The 21,835-nt window shown below is 33.6% G+C and overlaps 1 protein-coding gene across 1 annotated transcript in view; it reads right to left on the bottom strand.

The window, feature by feature from the left end:
* The window catches only part of LOC140436326 (nose resistant to fluoxetine protein 6-like), a 50,735-nt gene extending 33,167 nt beyond the window's left edge, over positions 1 to 17,568 (bottom strand). The window contains exons 1-4 of the mRNA XM_072525045.1: positions 17,331 to 17,568; positions 12,373 to 12,524; positions 8,327 to 8,562; positions 6,265 to 6,371 (exon numbers count right to left, since the gene is read on the bottom strand). Coding sequence (XP_072381146.1) covers positions 6,265 to 6,371; positions 8,327 to 8,562; positions 12,373 to 12,524; positions 17,331 to 17,394 — 559 coding nt within the window. The 5' untranslated portion in view covers positions 17,395 to 17,568. The remainder of the gene's footprint in view (positions 1 to 6,264; positions 6,372 to 8,326; positions 8,563 to 12,372; positions 12,525 to 17,330) is intronic.
* Between the last annotated feature and the right edge of the window lie 4,267 nt (positions 17,569 to 21,835).

Below are 21,835 nucleotides of genomic sequence, written 5' to 3'. Positions count from 1 at the left end.
TTAGGCCTGTTACGGCACTTATGACTTAGGGGGTGGTGTAGTTCTACTTAATTATTTTTTGTATTTCATGAATTGGTTACTTCAACCTCTAAGGTAATTAAGTATCTAAATATGTGCGTAATAATGCTTATATAAAGATCAAATCTGCGTAAAAGATGTAAGTGTTTGATGTATTTTATTTATTGTTCGATTTTACAATGTTTCCTAAAGGCGCGTCCACACTGGAGCAACATTTGGCAACTTGTAGCAATTTTATGTTGCAATAAGTTGCTAAATGTTTAATTCATTAAACTTTTGACACAAAACAAACCGTTCTCACTAGTGTAACAATGTTAATGAATGTTTGAACTTGTCGAATCACAAATTCAGTTGAGTACAACATTCTGTCCACACTGCTGTGGTTTTGTGACATGATGGAGAAAAACTTATTAATTGCTACCGCGTGCTTTCTAATTTTGTATGGTGATTCACGAAAACGGAAGCGTGAATTTTGGGTCCGTCCAAGTTTGAAGAAAAGGGAAGGATATGGAGGAAAGGAATTATTATCGGATTTAAAGAAAGATGAAGTTTTATTAGAACTTCGAACTGATGGGTGCTTCATAAGTTTTTTGCGCATGAATAGTTCAGATATAGAATTTTTGCTGGAAAAAATTACACCAGTGGTAAGAAAAGCAGATACTAACTGTGGAAAGGCTATACCTGCACAAGAACGATTAGCTGTAACATTGCGCTTTCTGGCAACTGGAAATTCCTACAGCAGCTTATTGTATTTATTTAAGATTGCGAAACAAGCTATCTCAAAGATAGTACTAGAAGTACGTGCTGCGCTAGTAAACGCAATTAAAGACCAAGTTAAGGTAAGTAAACTTTATTGTACTTTTTTTATCGATAAATTTAGAAATTTTACATGTTACTTAATTGAAATGCCTCTGCGATAATGTTGCAAGAACCAAAAGCAGTAGAGGAGTCTGAAGAGTTTTGTATGTATGCCTCCGCTGGTGATGTAGCTGGTGTGCTACAATACGATGAATGTGATTGTGGTCTCGTGAAAGGTTGCATTGATAAATTTGGCTCATATGTATTAGTTGATTGTGGCATTTCATAATCATATTTACCCATACTTGCATCGAACAAAATATTACTTATAAAATGTTCTACAATATTTTGTGCGCAGGTGGTATTCAAATCCCTAATTTTACACTCCATATGTTCTCCCAATACATCGAATTTGTCTCGCTGTCGTTTATTTTGTATGTCTTGAATTATTTTATATGCCTCTTCTTTTCGAGCGTTAACATCGGTTTTTCTTTTAAGTGTTTGTGTGGCACTAGTTTTATTAGGGTGTTTAAATTCATCAAGATTTGTGCTGTTCGGATTTTCTACGGTTTCCTTACGAGGCTCTTGAGAGGCTTTGTTAGATGCCGAAGGCTCGTCACAAGCAACGTTAGATGTTGATGGCTTTTGAGAACCATCGTTAGATAAGTCTTTCATACCTTGGTTGCCATTTTCTGCATCTTGAAATTCTTGGGTCTCATTTCCACCCTCATCACAATCTCTTACTTGTGAATCATCTAAATCAATTTCGGAGGAATAGTCATTAAGATCATCCTGAAAAGAAAAATACATTGTATAAAATTTAAACACTACACTACACTACACACTACAAAATAGGAAAACACCTAATATTACAGTGATCTACATTTTTAGCATAAGTAATCGATATCTTTGTATTTCAGATGCCTAAAACTGCTCAAGAATGGGAAACAATTACTAATGGTTTCAGTATTCTTTGGAATTTTTCAAAATGTGCAGGCGTCATGGATGGCAAGCATATTGCAATACAAGCACCAAAAACAGTGGAAGTGATTTTGTCAATTACAAAACGTTTTTTAGCATCGTTCTGTTAGGCGTAATGGATACCAATTACTGATTTTTTATGTAGGCTCCCAAGAGAGAATATCTAATGGAGGAGTTTTCGAAAATACATTATTCAAAAACTATTAACTCGCTGCAAACTCAACCTTCTAGAATATAGCTCTTTACCAGGACGTGAGAAATCAGTCCCTCACGTAATTTTAGGGGATAATCCTTCCCATTATTACCAAATTTACCCTACCCTGGGGCTCAGGGCAAAGAGTCTCCCAAAAGGATATTTAATTACCGTCTCAGTAGAGCTAGAAGAATATCAGAAAATGTTTTTGGAATGTTATCTTTGATTTTTAGAATATTTAGAAAACCATTACTTTTAGAACCAGAAACTGCAGAAGTTGTTGTTATGGTTTGCATTTACTTGTATAATTTTTTAAGGAATAGTTCAAGATCTAAAAATTCCTACAATCCCCCAAGTACATATGACGGTCAAGATAAAGATACAGAACGTGTTTTAGAAGGATCGTGGAGAAGAGAAACTCAGAGTAATACGTTTACTTCATACAAGAAAGTTGCACGAAACTCATCAACTGAAGCAAAAGATATTAGGCAAGAGTTTGCAGATTTTTTCGTTACACCTTTGGGGATAGTGCCGTGGCAGAATAATTATTAAATTATAATTCATGTATAAATTGAAACTACCTATTTAATAGAAAAGTTAATATCTAAAAACATTGTGTGTTTACTTACCACGTTCTCAACTTCACTTTCCTTGTATGGGCGGACTTTGTTTTTGTCTCTAAGAAATACTAATGCATCGTAGGCAAACCACTTGGAATGAAAGTGAGCGACTGCTCCAGATTTTTTCATGCTGCGATATTTTTTTTGCTCTCTATAAAACTGAGCCACCAAGTTACGGATCTTTCTTTTTGCCTCTTCCTGAGATACAGCTGAATAAACTGCATTATATGCATCATTTTTTGATTCTCTGCATTTATATTTAACATTTTTAGGATTCCAATACATGGATTTTGTCTATAACTGTCAATTAAATTTAAACAATTCCCCGAAGTCCACTTAAACGCCATCACTAAAACCTAAATACACGAACAGGCACATTTTATAATAAAATACTAAACAGAACACGAGGCGCGGCCTGTCTACTGTCTAGCCACTCAATTTGCAACAATCCGTCCACATCGAAGCAATGTTGACAAATGTTTCACTTTGTTTCATATTATTCTTTGATCTTTACCGCTAAAAACCGATTTATGCAACATACTACAACTTGTGTTGAATCGTCACACCAACTTTATGCAACGCAACACAACTTCTATCAAGCATTATTTTATTTTCCTTGTATAAAAGGTGAATCACCACTAACGGAACGGAAGATTACAGCGAAAAAGTAAAAATTTTTAGAAATTTTAAATTATTATTACTTTGTAAATTGATAAAAGCTATATTTTAAAATTATTTTGAAATATACAGAGTGTCCCAATAAATTTCGGCGTATCAAACTTATATTTTTGTTATCTTCTTATTCTTCTTCCTCTTTATAAGCAATCATGCTTGTTCATTGGCGGATTGATACCTCTATGGAAGGTTGTCAGTCCATCTTTTTGCGCGGTCGGCCGATACTTCTTCTACCGATTAATAATTTATTTCTTGCTATTTTGACCACACGTGTCTCCCCCATTCTGCTTATGTGGATATTTCATTCTTTTTTCTAGTTAGTGTCAATTCATTTATATATATATATATATATATATATATATATATATATATATATATATATATATATATAAATATATATGTATATGTATATGTATATATATATATATAAATATATATGTATATATATATATATATATATATATATATATATATATATATATATATATATATATATATCGGTTTCAAAACGTCTTGCGTCGTTGTCCGATGCCTAATTTCCACGAATTTCTATCATTCCATTGTTCTTCGGTCAAGTCTCGGGAGCTCATTGCCTTTGTTATTCCCTCCTTCCATGTTCTTTTTGGTCTTCCTCGTTTCTTACGATTTGGTGGTATCCATTTCATGGCGATTTTTGGTAGTCTTGTTTCTGGCATTCTTTGAACATGGCCATACCATATAAGTTGTTTCCTTTCTATGTCTGTTGCCATATATATATATATATATATATATATATATATATATATATATATATATATATATATATATGTATATATATATATATATATATATATATATATATATATATATGTATATATATATATATATATATATATATATATATATATATATATATATATATATAGTCCAAAGTTCGGTCTCCTACTTCCGAGTTCAATGTCAGAGTTATATTATATGAAATTCTTCTCACTATTACCTAATTTTCACTTTTGCCGGACTATTATTTACAGACTTTTCGGATTTGGCACTTTGTGTCCGCCGATTTGCACAGTATCACATAATTTACTCACTGCATATTAACATCATTCTCATCTTCTCTATCATCGCTATCACTTTCATTACTGTCACTGTCATCCGTCACATTTATTACCACAGGATCAATATCGTCTATCAACCCGTCAATAACCCAAAATTTTTGCTCTTCCTTAATAGAAAGTTTACAGTAGTGTGCATTTCTTATTAATTGTTCCATAGCGGCGGTCTTAAACTCTGTGTTGAGTGAGGCAATATGTCTTTTTATATATTTTTCTTTGTATGTATTTACAACTTCCATGAGCTTTAATTTTAAATAATCTTCAAAAAAGATATTTTTCTCTAGCAACCATGTCTTAATTTGATCTTTATTGAAGGCTTGTATCGGAATTACTTCTTCTCTCCTTGAATGGTACGAAGCGTTGTCCATCACCACAACAGTTTTCTCTGGAAGATTAGGAAGCAGCTTAGATTAGAGTTTTTTTAGCTAAAAAACAAAAAGCAACACCTTCTACAAAGCCCAATTCGCTACCCGCATGCATTATAACAAATCGGAAGCCTCGTTGTGTCGGCTGTTTTAGGCTTGTTGACAACCCCTTAACAAACGCATGCCTGGTTGAAGTTACTGAGAGGTTCTTCCATTCTTTGGAAACACTATGTCCAACATTCACTCAAGTTTTGTCCAAATAAACGACGGTGTATCCTTGAGAATGAAATTTTTTTATCTCACGCAAATACTGATGCCTACATTTTAGAATATCGGGCCGACTTTACTCCTCGTTTGCAAAAAACAAAGTTCATTTCATGGAGTATTCTCCACATTGTTGTGCGTGGCATGTTTGCTAAATATTATGTCTTTTTTAACCAGTGCAAAAACTTTGTTGAATCTCGGCGGTAAATTTTTAAAGAAAAAACCATGCACGATGGCACGTAGCTGCGTACGAACTACTGCATCGTAAGTGAACTTTCTGCTGTTCACTCTACTTTTGGTACGTTTTCTATGGGCCTTAGTCCCCCTTTCGCAGTTTCTTTGCGTATTTTAGAAATAGTACTAAAACTTACTCCCGTCATAGCACTTACTTTATCGGTTAAACTTCTAACACTTTCACCACCTCTTAAATTTAGATGATAATTAAATACATTTAAAATAATTTGATTTGCACGGATGTCCAAGATATTCCCTTGGCTTAATTTTTGAATTTCCATTTTCAATTAACATTTAACTGTAAAGTCACAATAGCTACTAAAGAACCGCAAAGCCTTATTATCATTATGTAGTCAGAGAACGACATAAAATCGCTGACATACACACACCGTATTCTTTAAGTTGCAATTAGTAATTAGATATATGCAAAGTGGTCCGTTTAATTGCTTATCCTTAATAGGCGACAAAATGCATGATTTAGCTAAGATTTCCATGATTAATGGCATATGGCATTCTCACCGAAAAATAAATATAAAAAAATAAACTGTCGTTACTATAATTAAAATAATATAAAATAAAATTATCTTTTGTAAATACTATTTATTTAATTAAAATCATTTTCCCTACTTTTCTTCTATTTTTTCGAATTGGCATTTTTGGTCAATTACGTTAAAAAACATTAATTTTAATTCATGTCTGTGGAAACGAAAATACAAATAATACAACCCTGAATCGTGCTTGTGTTCGCCCTGGCATCGCTGCGCTTCTATCGTCCATGGTCCTATCTCCGCAATGTTATTTTCTTAACGTGGAACGCTCTATAGGTAATTGCGGACAATGTGTGACTAAGATATTTTTGTGTTAATTAATTTATTTTTATTTCACCAGTTGCCGTAACGTTCTTTAGTTATATAACACCCTGTATAATATGCATATTCTAACATCGCTACTGTTGCATACGTATAGATATCACACATATAAATCTTAAACTAAATCAAATTTAGGACTTTATTAAAACTTACCAGTGGAACTAAATATTTTTTCATAGATAGCCTTTTTCTGATATCTAGCAATTCCTTCATAAAACGAAGATAGAATTATTAATAAGGTATAGCTGATAAAAATGACCCTGAAAATACAAATTTGTCGTTAAAAATCAATAAAATTATATCTAATATCTGATGATAATATGATGATGTAGATGATAATATCATCTAAAAATAGTCAAATCTGTAATACTTCAGTAAAACAGAAGTACTTCAACTCCTTGACAATCGACTTCAAATAAGAGAGCTAAGGAGGAGTAGTAAACCACTTAATCCGAATAATCTTCGCTCATGAATTTTTGTATAAAAATAGAAGACCTTCAAAAAAATACACGACAATATTTCAACCTTCACAAGAAACTTAAATATACCTCAGGAATTGGGAAACTGAAAAATACTCACGTACTTAAAAATGCAGACGGAAAAATTTGATATCACAAACAAGAGTGCAAGGAATGGGAAAGATACGTCACTGACCTTATTGACGATGCTTCTCGAGAAAATGATACACGTACACATACTACCTGTAACAAACAGTTAGACAGAGGTCCCAATATACTGAAATTAGAAGTCAAAAAAGCGATACAGAAAGCCAAAAATAATAAAGCACCTGGACCAGATCAGATTTCTTTTGAGATACTTAAACTTTTGGACGAGGAAAACCTTACTTACATGACTACCCTCTTTAACAAAATTTACAACGAAGGAATAACACCAGATGCTTGGTTGAAGCCACTGTTCATAACATTACCAAAGAAAAGCAGGCCCACCAAATGGAGCGATTTTAGACCAACCAGTTTGATAAGCCACAAACTTAAGATACTTTTACGAATGATATAAAACCGAGTATTCCTTCCATGTGAAAGTAGAATGGGTAATAAGCAGTTTGGATTCAGAAATGATATAGGAACTAGGGGGACACTATTTTGTATGCACGTTCTCTTACATAAAAGCTGTGAGTTCCGAAAGAACGTTTATGTTTGTTTCATAGACTTCGAGAAGGCATTCGATCGAGTACAACACGATACACTTTTCAATTGCCTGCGGGCGGCAGGACATGACCACTACGATATAAGACTGCTAAAATACTTATATTACAATCAAGTAGTCTCTATCCAAATTGGAGATAGTCGTACTGAAAAACTACCCATCAAACGTGGAGTACGACAGGATTGTGTTTTGTCACCCACTCTTTCTAATGAAGAAATCTTTAGGAAGGTTTTGGATGATAGACAAGAGGGAGTAAGACTAGGCAGAGAAGTAATCAACAACATCAGATATGCTGACGATACAGACATTCTTGCAGAAAATTTACAAAATCTCGAAACATTAGTACATCTAGTCAGTGAAGCAAGTTATCAGAGAGGCCTTAAAATTAACATTTAAAAAACAAATTGGAGATGAGATAGAACGCGTAAACCATTTTAAATACCTCGGCAGCTGGTTAAATATAAATTGTGACTTTGATGAAGAGGTAGTAACCAGGATCGAAATATAAGTAATCCTTTTATGGCCTGGAAACCAGTTTTATGTAACAGAAACCTGTCGATACATATTCGCAAGAAAGTCCTAAAATGTTATATGTGGTCTATCCTGTTATATGGTTGTGAGACATGGACATTAAAAACCACAATGCTTAATAAAATAGAAGCATACGAATTGTGGTGCTATCGATCCTAAATTAAATGGATCCTAAAAATATCATGGATTTGGCACACTTCCAATGAAGATGTTCTTAAAACGATGAATTCAGAACGCTTGCTCACAAACATCATAAAGGGAAGAAGAACAAAATACTTCGGCCATATAATTAGAGGACCCTAATACCATTTACTTCGCCTTATGATAAAAGGAAAAGTGAAGGAAAAGAGATGGATTTCGCGCAGCAACCGATAGAGAACCATGGCCATGATGATGGCCAACGTCTGAATACGGACACGGTACCTAAAGAAGAAGAAAAAGTGCCTTATTTAAAACACAAATATTACTCTTTGCAGTTAGCTGTATAACTTGGGACATAAATCAATTTAAAACCTACCCAATAAGAATATCGTAAAAGTCGTACTGATATTTGGATACGTTTGTATTACAATTTAAATTATGAACAAATCCTTTCAATCCACTTTCTTTGTACTTGTTGTTGTAGCAAGTTTCAATGTTTTCTTGTAGCTTCGTAAGGTTTTTAGAACCTGTTATATTGTTACAAGTCTTTGGTACACAAATTCCATGTCTTAAATGATCGTGTCGGTAGTTTCTCGGATCTGAACTAACATTCTAAAAGAAAAAATAATAATTTGAATAAAGTATTAAAAAATATTTCGGATTTATTCAAACAATTATAATATATAATGGATAGTAAATTTAGTAATTAATTCTTTTCTACGTTGTACAAATTTTGGCTTGGGCAATAATAATAATTCTAGCTTAAAGTAAATTATTATTCATATGCAGTTTATCAACGCAATAAAACCGCATTAATTAAAACAAAGTTTTAAATCTTTATTTTTGATTGATTTAATCATTTATAGATTGGTTTTTTACAAATTTCTAATGAAATTTAATAAATATACACTTCCAGTATCGACAATCATTTTTCTTTTTTAGTTTCTGCAACTGTAAGTTTATTTCAGCTATTAATAAAAAAAAATTTATTTCAAATTTTTAGTAAAAGGTATAAATAAAACACCCAAACGGGCTAAATCACAATACAAAACGTTTTCGGAATGTAAATTCCATCATCAGTGTAACCTGAAAGTAATTAACCACTTTAATTAAAAAGAACGTAAGATGTTGACTAAGGTTATGCAAAATGTGGTTAATACTTACAAAGTGCACATGCTATGAGCCACTAAAATATATGGGTGAGAATATGGGTAAAATATATAAGGTAAAATATATAGTGGCTCATAGCATGTGCACTTTGTAAGTATTAACCACATTTTGCATAACCTTAGTCAACATTTTAAATTTTACGTTCTTTTTAATTAAAGTGGTTAATTACTTTCAGGTTACACTGATGATGGAATTTAGATTTCGAAAACGTTTTGTATTGTGATTTAGCCCGTTTGGGTGTTTTATTTATACCTTTTACTAAAAATTTGAAATAAATTTTTTTTGTGATACATGGTATACAGCCAGCTACAGGAACTTAGTTTCCTTGTGGATATTAATAAGGTGTGGTAAAAATTTTTGTGTTGTATGTTTCCGACAATGAATCTATTTGAGTAAACCAATTATGCCATTTCATGTTAAAATAAACGGAATCAGGTTGACTGATCCATACAAAGGCACATATTGGTTAACAGCATTCTTATTGTATAATTATTAGCTAATCCCAAATGACCAACACACACACACACACACACACACACACACACGCACACACACGCACACACACACACACACACTCGTTAAGACGGTTAAGGAGGCGATCGCAGGGACCAGATGGAAGAGAGGTACGAAGAAGTATTGGACATCAAAAATGCTTTCAACTCCGTCAACTGGAATTGCATTATCCGCGCTTTAACCGAAATGGGGGTACCGGCATATCTAAGGAGGAGTAGCACAGGACTCGTATTCATATCATACTATGTATGATGGATGGCTAAAGTTAGAATTAACGAGAGATGCTAGGTTCGTGGAATACGCCGATGACGTGGCTGTGGTAATCGTCGCAAAGATAAAAAAAATAAATCTTGTGTTCGGCATCATCTTCGAGAGAATCTGCCGCTGAGTGTTTGGGAAAGTATGTAATATATTTTCATATTTTACATTTAATATTTTTCTTTTACGATACTACAATATGGTCTTATTTATTGGCCTATTCAAGCTACTTATTTGCTTTAAAAGATATTATTTCCTGTTATTCAGTAAAATCTCATTGTTAAACTGGCGTAAACACATTTAGTCTGTTATTAAGTTCAAAGAATTTGACTTCTTTTGTTGTTGTGGAAATAATTATGTTGCCAGCACACAAACCGCTGGAAAGTATCATATTTCAGTGATCATTAAGTTAGATTATCGCCATTCAAAAAGCGTCATGATTTATGGGAGTGCACTTGACTCTCTTACCCCATAGACCAGCTGAGAACGGTCAGAGGGTTTTCTGACCATCTCAAGACAACACTTCGTACCGAGAGAGCGAACGAAACGCACCCAGTTTATATCGGTCCTTCTTTGAGTCTCGGCGCTGGGCGTCCCTTAACGTCGTGACATGGTACTATTCTACTGCCTGCTTGAATGATTTATTCACCAATATTTGAAATGGTAAGTTTATGCTTTGTACAGATAACAGCATTGAGCAAAAGCCATCTAATTTTCGTAATTTATTCACAATTAATATTTGCTATTTTCGCTAATTTATTTAAATAGTTGACTTTAAATTTAAATATTTGACTTTAAAGTCAAAATATTGCATTTTTTCTTCCATTATTATTATAAATTCATTTAACCAGCGACCTCAAGTTTTACACAAACACTGAGCATTGCAGAACATGAACTTACATCACAACCATTCCTTCGGTACTTGGGAGTGCTGATTGATGCCAGACTCAGCTTCAAGCAGCAAGTGGAGCATATCAGTACTAAAACGTCAGTAGTAAAAGCAGCCTTGTCACTGCTAATGCCGAATGTAGGTCGCCCAAAAGTCCAAAACAAAGCAGGAGTACGTTATTGTCGTCAGTAGTCACGTCAGTATTAACATACGGAATATTAATTTGGCAGTAAGATAGTAGCAACAGAGATGGAATGCCTGCGAAGATGCTGCTGAGTAACAAGAATGGATAGGAGAAATGGACAGAGAGAGATGGAAACGGTTGACGAGGGAAGGCAGTGAATACTGTAGAATCCCTAAAGATATATATATATATATATATATATATATATATATATATATATATATATATATATATATATATATATATATATATATATATATATATATTAATTTGGGCTGACGCCTTCGGAACCCAGGAATCACGGAGGAAGGTCGCATCAGTATATCGTCTGAGTTCTCTAAAAGTTGCCAGCGCATTCCGCACCGTATCTGAGAACGCTATACGTCATAGCCGGGATGCTACTTATTGGAGTGCTAGCCGAAGAAAGTAAGACCCTTTATCGACAAATAAGGTCAACTACAATTACATTGTGCCGAGATGAACTTAGACGAAGAAAACAGCAAAACAGAATGCATCGATGCCAACTACAGTGGGATTTCGCAACAACGACAGGTAAACGCATTGTCTTATACCATAGATGAATACTTGGCTGAATCGAAAACATGGTGAGATCAACTACTATCTGACGCAGATGCTCTCAGGACATGGCTGTTTTCAAGCATAACTTTATCGGTTTAAACATGACGATTCTCTAGAGTGCCCATCCTGTCTCGGGATCAGTGAAGATACAGAGCACGTTTTCTTCGTGTGTCTTCGTCAACTTGCTGCGTAATACTCTAGAGGTAGTTATTAAACAGAAAATTCGACTAGAGTAGAAGAAATGCTTTCATCGAAGGTAGCTTTGGATGCAATCAGCACATTCGCGATGGAAATCCTCCAGAATCTTCGCCAAATTGAAAGGAGATGAGCTGAAAATAGAGACGGTTTGAAAAAAAGAAGCAATGACTTCAACTACATGAAGAAAAAGCAATAGCTAGATCCTCCCCCGTAAACTTCGGTCGTTCCGTGGGGGAAACAGAGTCAGAAGAAGGGGACGGGTTTTAGTTGGTATTGTAACATACGAGTCCGACATACCAGGCAGTATATCTAGTCCTGATGAAACGTAAAAGTATTTCCAAACCAAAAAAAACAAACACACATAGAACTATTTAATTACATGCATGTCAACAAATTATTGCACCTGCCCAAATTTAATCCAGTTATGATAAATCAGATAATAATCACAACTAAGACTGAATTGACTAAGACATGTACTTTACTAGTGGGCTTTGGCAGAAATACATCGAAGACGTGAACATGAACGATGCGACAGTAACCAATCAGATGCTGTGATCAGATAAAACAAGAAAGAAATAAAAATGTACAAAAAGTAATTCAAGAGATACACAAAGTTTAAAATTTTACTTACTTTAAGTACAATCCATATATCTGAAACATTGTCTGTTGAAAGAGATTGTAGTTCAAATCTAAAGGTACAATATAGCGCCTTCTTCTTTAGTAACATACATTCATCATAGTCATCTAAGTGAAATAATGTTGGCATTAAGGCATATTCTCCATCTGAAATTTAACACAATATAAGATACATTGACAGATGAATTGTATTTATCCCTATGCAGGGCTGACTTGAATTTCTGAATATTGAATTTCTTTTTACCATTCTACCTTGGTTCATAGTAATATTAATCATCTTGATAGATATATTCCTCTAAGAGCTTTCTACAATGCTTTTAGTCTTCCTCTTCTACTTTTTTTAGGAAATTGAGACTCAGCGATTCTTCCTGCTCGATCGTTAGCAACAATATTAACCCAGCCTATTCCACTTTTGCATCAATTGGTGCTCAACTAGACTTTCTTTAATATATTCCATTTTTAATTGTATCCTTTTCAGTAATTCCATTTATCCATCTTAGCATTTTAACAACATTCGTTATTCTTACCTCTTGGAAACTACTTTACTTATCTAGTTCTGACAAATCAAATCTTGTTCATACAAACAATAGTGGTTTTGACGGTGTAATTTGCATGTAAAAGATATAGCTTTGTGCAGGGTTTCATCGAGAGAGAACAGCTAAGCAGATCTGCTATATTTATCAGTGCGCCACATTTATTTTGGGTATCTGTGTTAGCATATAATAGTCTCCCCTTTCCCATATTGGTTTTACACTTAAACAGTTTAACTCGCAGGCGATTGGCAGTTCTCCACATAGCATAAGGAAGTAACTATCTACGAGGCGAAAATTTTTTCTGAGGCTTTAGATGTTGATGACGACTAGCTGTTTCCATTTGCCGAGACGAGTTATTTCTAATGGATCATGTAGATGAATTAATCTGACCACAAAGCTTTTCCTTGATTTGAGTCTTGGGTCTTGTAGGCTGTTGGCCATGGAGTGAATGTCCAAGGTCTTCGATTTGTATCTTTCTTTCCAATCTCGTTATTAGCTACGTCTACGTGTCTAGTATGTACTGGAGCTTAGGATATTGGTGCAGCTAATTTCGCAGTTGCGAAAAGATGTACACCCTACTTTTGGTTAACAAGTTTTTGGAGAATATTATTTATGACTGTTACTTTACCTTTTAATTTCAAACAATGCTGTTTGAATACCAATGTGCGATCCATTGTAAGCACAAGTTATTTAGGGGACACACTGTATTCAAGAGCTTCTCCTCACCGTTGCAAACTGGAGTTTTTCCTGGATTTGAATTGAGATATTTGGATTGGTAGTAGGTTTTCATTGTTTTCAAGGTTCAGTTAATGTTGTCTCCACTTCGACAAAAGTACCTACCCTCCGAAAACTCCTTTCATATTCAGTACTGAACAAAAACTTTCCGGGAGACAGTAGATACCAAACTATTAGAGATAATTTACACAAGTAGATTAATAATGTAAGGGGACTTATATTTGAATGAGATTATTAACAGAGATATTAAGTTGCATAACAGCAACTTTTCAAATCGATTTTTGTTTTTTTTTAAATGTTTTTTAGTGCACATTAAAAGTCTTGCCTTTCATATGGTACCCGTAAAATTACTGTATATTTATTATTTTAAGTCTTGTGTTATTTTAAAGAATGACATCTGAGATAAACGATTTGAATAATTTTTAAAGTAATTCATGCATCGAACTGAAATTTTGAGTGTTTTTAAGCACTACAAAACCCCCCTATGGAACTTTATAAACATTTAACTATTTTGCCTTATTTTTCTATTAATTGAGTATTAAATTAATTTAAAACATATAGAATACGCCATTTGAAGGTTTTCCTATTTCTTAACAGATAAAATGTTTATATTTAAGTATAAATATATAATGTGTTAGTGGTAAACAAAAATCAGAAAATTTCATTTTTGCACTAAATTGTTAATAACTAAAAAATGACGTCAAAACTTCTGTAGAAAAAGTAGAGGTTTGCTTACTATAGGTATATAGTCCAGATGGGATCTGTTTTGAATTGGAATTTTTGCATAAGAGAATCACTCATGTACCTTCAAGTCACTATTGGTAGTTATTAGTATTTAGTGGGTATTCAGCTAGGGTACTGTGAACATGTCCAAATTAGAAATCAGAGTCTCAGTGACTCCACCTCACCGTTAACGTAAGTTTTGTAGTTCTTATAAAATTAAAGATTTTTGTGTAACACCTGTTATTTTTAGATAGATTTGGTTCCTAGTACATAAAAAAAAATTCATCCATTAGACAATAAGTTTGAAAGTACTGTTTTAAGATGGTATAATGAGGAAGAATCTTACTTATCTGATATAGTAGATGGATATGATATCGAAGAAGAACAAGAATATCGACCTTCAAGTGAAAGTGATAATAATGAACAATCTTTTTCAAATAATGAAAATATTGATGAAGAATTATACCAAGAGAATGAGGATCAAATTGGAAAAAAGTACTATTATGGGAAAGATCGACAAAAGTGAGCGGTAAATGAACCTGAATGTGCGAACTCCACAACATAATATTAGTCATAACCCTACCAGGATTAAAAGGTCATGCTCGTACTCTAGGAGATGACATCACTCCAGAAGATACATGGAATCTTCTCATCTCTGAAGCTATGATAAATACTATAGTGCAGTATGCAAATATAAATATTGCAGAAATTCGAACAAGGTTTGCTGTAGAGACACGAACAGATTTGAAAGATACGGATAGTACTGAAATACAAGCTTTGATGGGCCTACTAATATATCGCGATCTATAAATCTAATGATGAGGATATTGATGCCACGTTTACTACAGATGGAACCGGAAGAGAGATTTTTAGGACTGTTATGAGCGGAACTCCAGCTGATTCCCCAAGGGAAAGTAAATGGTAAGAGAGGACCGGGAAGAAGACGCATTTCCTGGCTTCAAAATTTACGAAAGTGGTATAACACGACTACCACTGAACTGTTCCGCGCTGCAATAAACAAAGTAAAGATAGCCGTGATGATCGCCAACATCCGGAACGGATAGGCACTTTAAGAAGAAGATGAGCGGAACAGTGCTCACTTCTGCTCACAGTTCTGCTCTACGGAATGGAAGCGTGGAGACTGACTGTTGCATTTATGAATCGGCTCGAAGTTTTCGAAATGTGGTGTTATAGGCGCATCTTACGTATACCCTGGGTTGACAGAGTTACTAATGTGGAGGTCCTGCGTAGAATGGGGAAAGAATGTGAAATTCTCATGACCGTCAAAACTAAAAAGTTGGAATATCTAGGACATGTAACGAGAAATCAAGAACGTTACGGCCTTCTCCAGCTGATTCTCCAAGGGAAGGTAAATGGTAAGAGAGGACCGGAAGAAGACGCATTTCCTGGCTTCAAAATTTACGAAAGTGGTATAACACGACTACCACTGAACTGTTCCGCGCTGCAATAAACAAAGTAAAGATAGCCGTGATGATCGCCAACATCCGGAACGGATAGGCACTTTAAGAAGAAGAAGATGAGCGGAAAACGATTTAGTGTTTTGATAAATTGCTTGAGGTTTGATGATGATACATCTAGGAAAGAAAGATTAAAAGAAATACTAAGGGCTCATATTAATGACATTTTTTAAATGTTTTTGAAAATTAATTGTCAAGATGTATTTACCATTGGGAAAAATGCATGCATTGATGAGATGTTAATCGGGTTTAGGAACCGGTGCAAGTTCCGGATGTATATACCAAATAAGCCACAAAAATATAGCATAAAACTGATATTGATAAGTGGTGCTAAGACTCAAAATGGCTGTATATATATATATATATATATATATATATATATATATATATATATATATATATATATATATATATATATATTTATATATATATATATATATATATATATATATATATCTATGTATATATATATATATCTATATATATATATATATATATATATATATATATATATATATATATATATATATATATATAGCATCTTAACTTGGGAAAGAATCACACGGGAGCAATGCGACCAATTTATGACAATAAAGTTAGAAGACCCTGGTTGTTTCTAGGGCAACAACTAACAATAACCACGGAAGAAGCTACAGCTACCTGAGAAAATGAATACCAACGTTAAAACCTTTAAAATAAATAGAAAAGGTTAATGCAAGTGAAAAATAAAGGTAAAATGTAATGGCATATCTCGCAAAACAGGAAAACAAAAAACAAAATAGGTATATCGATGGAAGGCAACCGTCAATACGTATATTAGTACGGTACAGCCAAGTTCAAACTTGCTATTTTGGGGCCAGCTTTTTGCAGACCGTGGACTGCAAAATTGTTAAACTGATCCTAACGAAATTAAGTACACATTTCAGTCTTATAAGGTTTTTCAGAGTGGAATATGAAGTCTGTAAGTTATGTCTAAGAAAGCTCCCATTTTTCAATTTTTTTCCCAATTCTTAAAATATAGTAGGATTTAGAAAAAAATTAGGATTTTCTTTTAGATTTTATTAAATAAAACATTAAGCACAAGGTTTGCGACTGGCGCATAGAAAGATTATTGATACACGGTATATCCTGAAGTGATTCCAGCAAAAAAATAGACTCCTATGGAAAATATCCATTATGGTACGCTTTTCGACATATCCTGCCTGGACTAATATATTAACGAATAAACTTGTCAAATACCTGACTATTCCGAAGCTCTAAACGGCTAATTTTTGCTTATGTCGTTATGTCCCTGACGCACCGTGCATTTCGTATATTTATGACTTATTAGTATACATAATTTAAATTATTAAAAAAAACTTTTATAGAAAATTTTATTTTATAAAAACATCATAATTTGAAACATTAGCAAGTTACGTATTTGTTTTTTTTTTGTTGTATAGTTCAGAAAAAATTTAATTTTAATTAAATAATTAAGATCTTACCTGTTATTCGGCAACTCACAAAAATATTTGAAGAAACTATCAAAATAACAATTTGAAATAACATTATAATTTTATGTTTGTAGATCTAGCGTAACAACATAATTCTGAAGAGTGTCATTGTTAACCAGCACTAGAACAAAATCTAGGGTACTATTCCATCACCACCATTTTTCTATGTAATCAATGTCAACTTACTCGGTATGATGCTGTATTTCGAAATTCAAATCGTTTTTATACTTATAAGGCTTAGTTTGTTTATTACAATGTTCCAGTGTTTGTCTATTTTGTATTCCAAACCATTATTTAATAAATTATAACCAGAAAAAATTGCAAAACTGTACGTGTAAAATGTTTGTGAAAATTATAATAATGGCAATGATAAAATTTTACATGTTCTATTAAAATTATTTCATCTTCTAGCGATATTTAGGTACCTACCTATTTTAGATCGTTATCAATAGGACTATTTAATTTTGTTTGCTGTCGTTTGAAATAATTTCATAGTTTATACGATTAATAAGCGTTTTATCGAAATGTATTCAATTTTCAGCAAAATGATCAATATCAAGACTGGAGGAGCAACTGAGCAAAACGAATTAAATCCAAAATATCCGATTTTTAATTATCGACAAAAAACTAATTAAATTAAGTCTAGTTAAAAGTAAATATTTTATTGACTATAAAAATTTATTAATACCATTATTTCTGAAAAAGTTGGAGTTTTGTGTCCAATTTTTAAAGCTTTCATTTTATTGGATTTATCTGTTTGCTTAAACATTGTGTGTATTTATAGCATTTTGCTCCATATGAATGTATTTATTTCGTTTTGCTTAACCTTTGGTTGAGTTTATGTCATTTTGATAAATAAGTAAATACCTAAATGTCGAAAATAAAACACCACTTTACAAAAACACTTTTATTTATTTATAAAAAAAAAGCTTCTCAAATATAGAGGCTGTACCATATTCTAGACAATCGTATTCTTTTTCCATTACCTCACCTTCATTATCAGTATCATCTTCTTGATTTTCTAGAATTTCCTTATACCATTTCAGGACATCTTCTTTATCATCATCATTCTGGCTTTACAACCCTGCATGGGTCCTAGCCTTCTCAAGAATTTCGCTCCAGTCTTCCCTATCCACCGCCTCTCATGTCTTCATCGATGTTCTGGGTCATCCTCTTGTTCTCTGACCAATGGGTCTATCAAGGAGCGTTTTTCTAGCTGGGTCATTTTGTTCCACTCGCATTCCATGCCTTATCCACCTCAGACGTCCTATCTTTATGTGTTTTACGATATCTGGTTCCTGGTATATCCTATAATGTTCGAAGTTGTATCGTCTTCTTAGTACTTTTCTTTCGAAACATCCCAATATGTTTTCATTATTTTTTGGAGTTCAGGCCACTGAACCATATGTTAGGACTGAGAGTATTATTGTTTTGGTATAGTTTCATTTTTGTATTTCTCGATATAATTGTGGATTAAGGAGATTGAGTCTTGTCCAAAATTTTCAAAAAATTCTACAATTAATTTTCAGTCGTTTCTTTTCCTTTTTTATTAATATTAAAGCTACCGTCTTCTCTTTATATTGAACTATTATTATAAATCTAATTTATTATCTTTATTTATTATAAAATGTTCTATAGTGAAGTCGTTTTACCCTGTCGTATTTCGGATTAACGCCAGAAAAATAATTTATGACTCTAGTTACAGCCACGCTGTTATGCTTTCTATTTTCTACCTGCTTTGTGGTACCGAACCTCCTACTGATCGGCTGTAGTACTTGAGGATAAATCAGCGCTACCAAAACAATTTTTTTATAAATCGTGAAAAAACGCAAATTGAATGCTTTGTGATGATAATTTATTGAAAAAACTTTTATAATTTTATTTCAAATAAAATTGTCTCGAGGAGTGCATCCATTCCTTGCGGTCGCATAACTGGATAATTTTAGTTGTTATATTTGCAAAAATAGTAAACAGTCTGCGGAGTCGAGGCTCTCCATTGACGGGACTCATCGGCCAATGACCGACGCACCCTGCCACCGAGGCCCCGCCCCCTCCTGTATATATTCAGAGAGCTCCGAAAAATCTGGCTATTACTATTCAACGATCGCCGGTTTTCAATAGTGACAATGGATAACGTACAAGAAAACGATAGAACACCTAAATATAAGTTTTTATCTGCGAGTGAACGTCAAATTGTGTGGAAAGTGGAAAATTATTTTACTTTAGAAAAAATCAACATGGAACCAATTACATCAGTACTGGCAGTTCAACAAAGGACAAGTGCAGCTTGTGGAATTTCAGAACGGACCTTGCAAAGAGTTCGCAAAATGAGTGAGGAGGAATTAAGAAAGGAAAATAAAAGGATTCGTTGCATCCGAAAACCCTCGACTTGCCACAAGGTATTAAAATCTCAATCAGAAATATCATTTATGACATGTACAAAGCAAAAGAACACGTTACAAGAAAGACACTTATTCAAAAAATAAAGGACAGAGAACTTTGTGATATGGGTTTGACCAGTTTATCAAAAGTATTAAAAGCTATGGGTTTTAGATACAAAAAAACCAATAATCGTAAAGTGTTGTGCGAGCTGTCCAATGTTGTTGGAAAAACATAGAAATTTATAAGAAACTATTTAAAAAACAGGAATTCCGAATTTGCCAGACAATTTGTGTTTCTTGACGAAACATGGATTTTTGCGAAAATACCAAATCATCCTGGCAAGATGATTCTACCAAATGCTATTCGAGTAATAGTGCGAGTAATGACAAAAGATATATTATATTGCATGCAGGAAATACGGAAGGTTTTATACCCAATGCTAGTCTTATATTTTCTTCGACAAAAAAAACTGATGATTACCACGGAAATATGGACGCCGATATTTTTGAACATTGGTTTGAGGAAAAATTATTAAAAAATCTGGAAAATCCGTCTTTAATAGTCTTAGACAATGCTTCGTATCACACCAGAGAGGAGGAAAAGTTTCCCACAAGCAGCTGGAAAAAAGAAGACTTAAGAAAGTGGCTGTCGGAGAAAAATGTAGAACACGAACATCTAGTTTTAAAAGCTGGATTAATAAATAAGTGCAAAGAACACATTACTGAGAAAAAATTTGTCGTTGACCAAATGGCACTAAAATATGGTCATGAGGTCCTAATACTACCACCATATCACTGCCAGTACTATCCAATTGAATTGGTGTGGAGCATCACTAAAAACTACTATGATAAACATGCATGTAAGACCACCGACGAAGCCAGCGTTTTACAACTCTGGCAAGATGCACTAAACCAAGTCAATGAGGAGCAATGGCGGAAATGTACTGAGCATACTGAAAAAAAAAATTTTAGAGTCATATGTATCGTTTTAATAAGGAAAACCGAATGCACTGAAAAATCATATTTTTCTGACGAAATTTATTTGCAGCTTCAATTATTCTAACCCTCAATTGTTGTTCGTCCTCTATTGTTACAGAATATACTTTCTCTTTTATAAAACCCCAAAAGCAAAAGTCCATGGGTTAAGATCTGGACTTCTGGATGGCCAAGAAATAGGTGCGTCACGACCCCTTCCAATCCACCGTCCAGGATACTGCCTGCAAAGGTATTCCCGGACTTCATTAGTGTAATGCGGTGGAGCGCCATCTTGTAGAAACCATATATTTTGCCTTATTGCAATATTCACTTCTTCCAAATACTCTTGTAAATCGTTTGCCAAGAACTGCAAATAAGTATCACCATTTAATTTGTTGGGAACACCATATTGTTGGGAAGAAATACTGGGCCTATTAGATTGTTATCCACAATTTCTGCCCAAACATTAACTTTGAAAGTCCTTTGGTGATGAGTCTAGATTTCTAATAAAATTAACATTTCCAGTGTTTTCATTCCAAAGTGTTTTCCATTAACAACCAATCGCAAAATCCAATCCTTTTAGGATAATCTTCAACCAATAACTCTTGAACCATTGCTAAGTGATAGGGTTTAAGCAGCTGATCCTTCAAACGCCTCCAAACCCTTACGTGAGGAACATTTAGTTGAGCAGCTATTACATTTGTACTTGTTCCAGGGACTTCTTCAATGATTTCTAAAATGTCTTCATCAGTTGCATCCATTATTGGACAACCACTATTGCCAGCAACTTGCGGTTGGAATGTACCCGTTTCCCGTAAACGACGATCAATGGTCAGAAATAATCGTCTATCGGGTGTATTTCGATTGGGGTATTTTACTGCATAACGCCTTGCGGTTGCTGCACTATTTCCTTGACATTCACCTACGATATTCCCGATAGTTTATTGAAATCGTAATTTAATCTGATCCAACTTACCCAAAGTTAGATGCATATCTGCCATTTCCGGAAATGTGTAGGCCATTGTAATATCAAAATTTTTAATATTAATCTTATTCACACAATAAATGATAGCTTCAAATTATTGACCATTATTGACGGAACAGTTTGTAATTATTGTATCCGTAGAAACTAATTGTAAT

This window comes from Diabrotica undecimpunctata, chromosome 1 (genome assembly GCF_040954645.1).
Source record: "Diabrotica undecimpunctata isolate CICGRU chromosome 1, icDiaUnde3, whole genome shotgun sequence".
Taxonomy (NCBI): Eukaryota; Metazoa; Arthropoda; class Insecta; order Coleoptera; family Chrysomelidae; genus Diabrotica; species Diabrotica undecimpunctata.
Note: the sequence above shows the minus strand (reverse complement) of the source record. Positions and strands in the feature narration are given on the sequence as shown.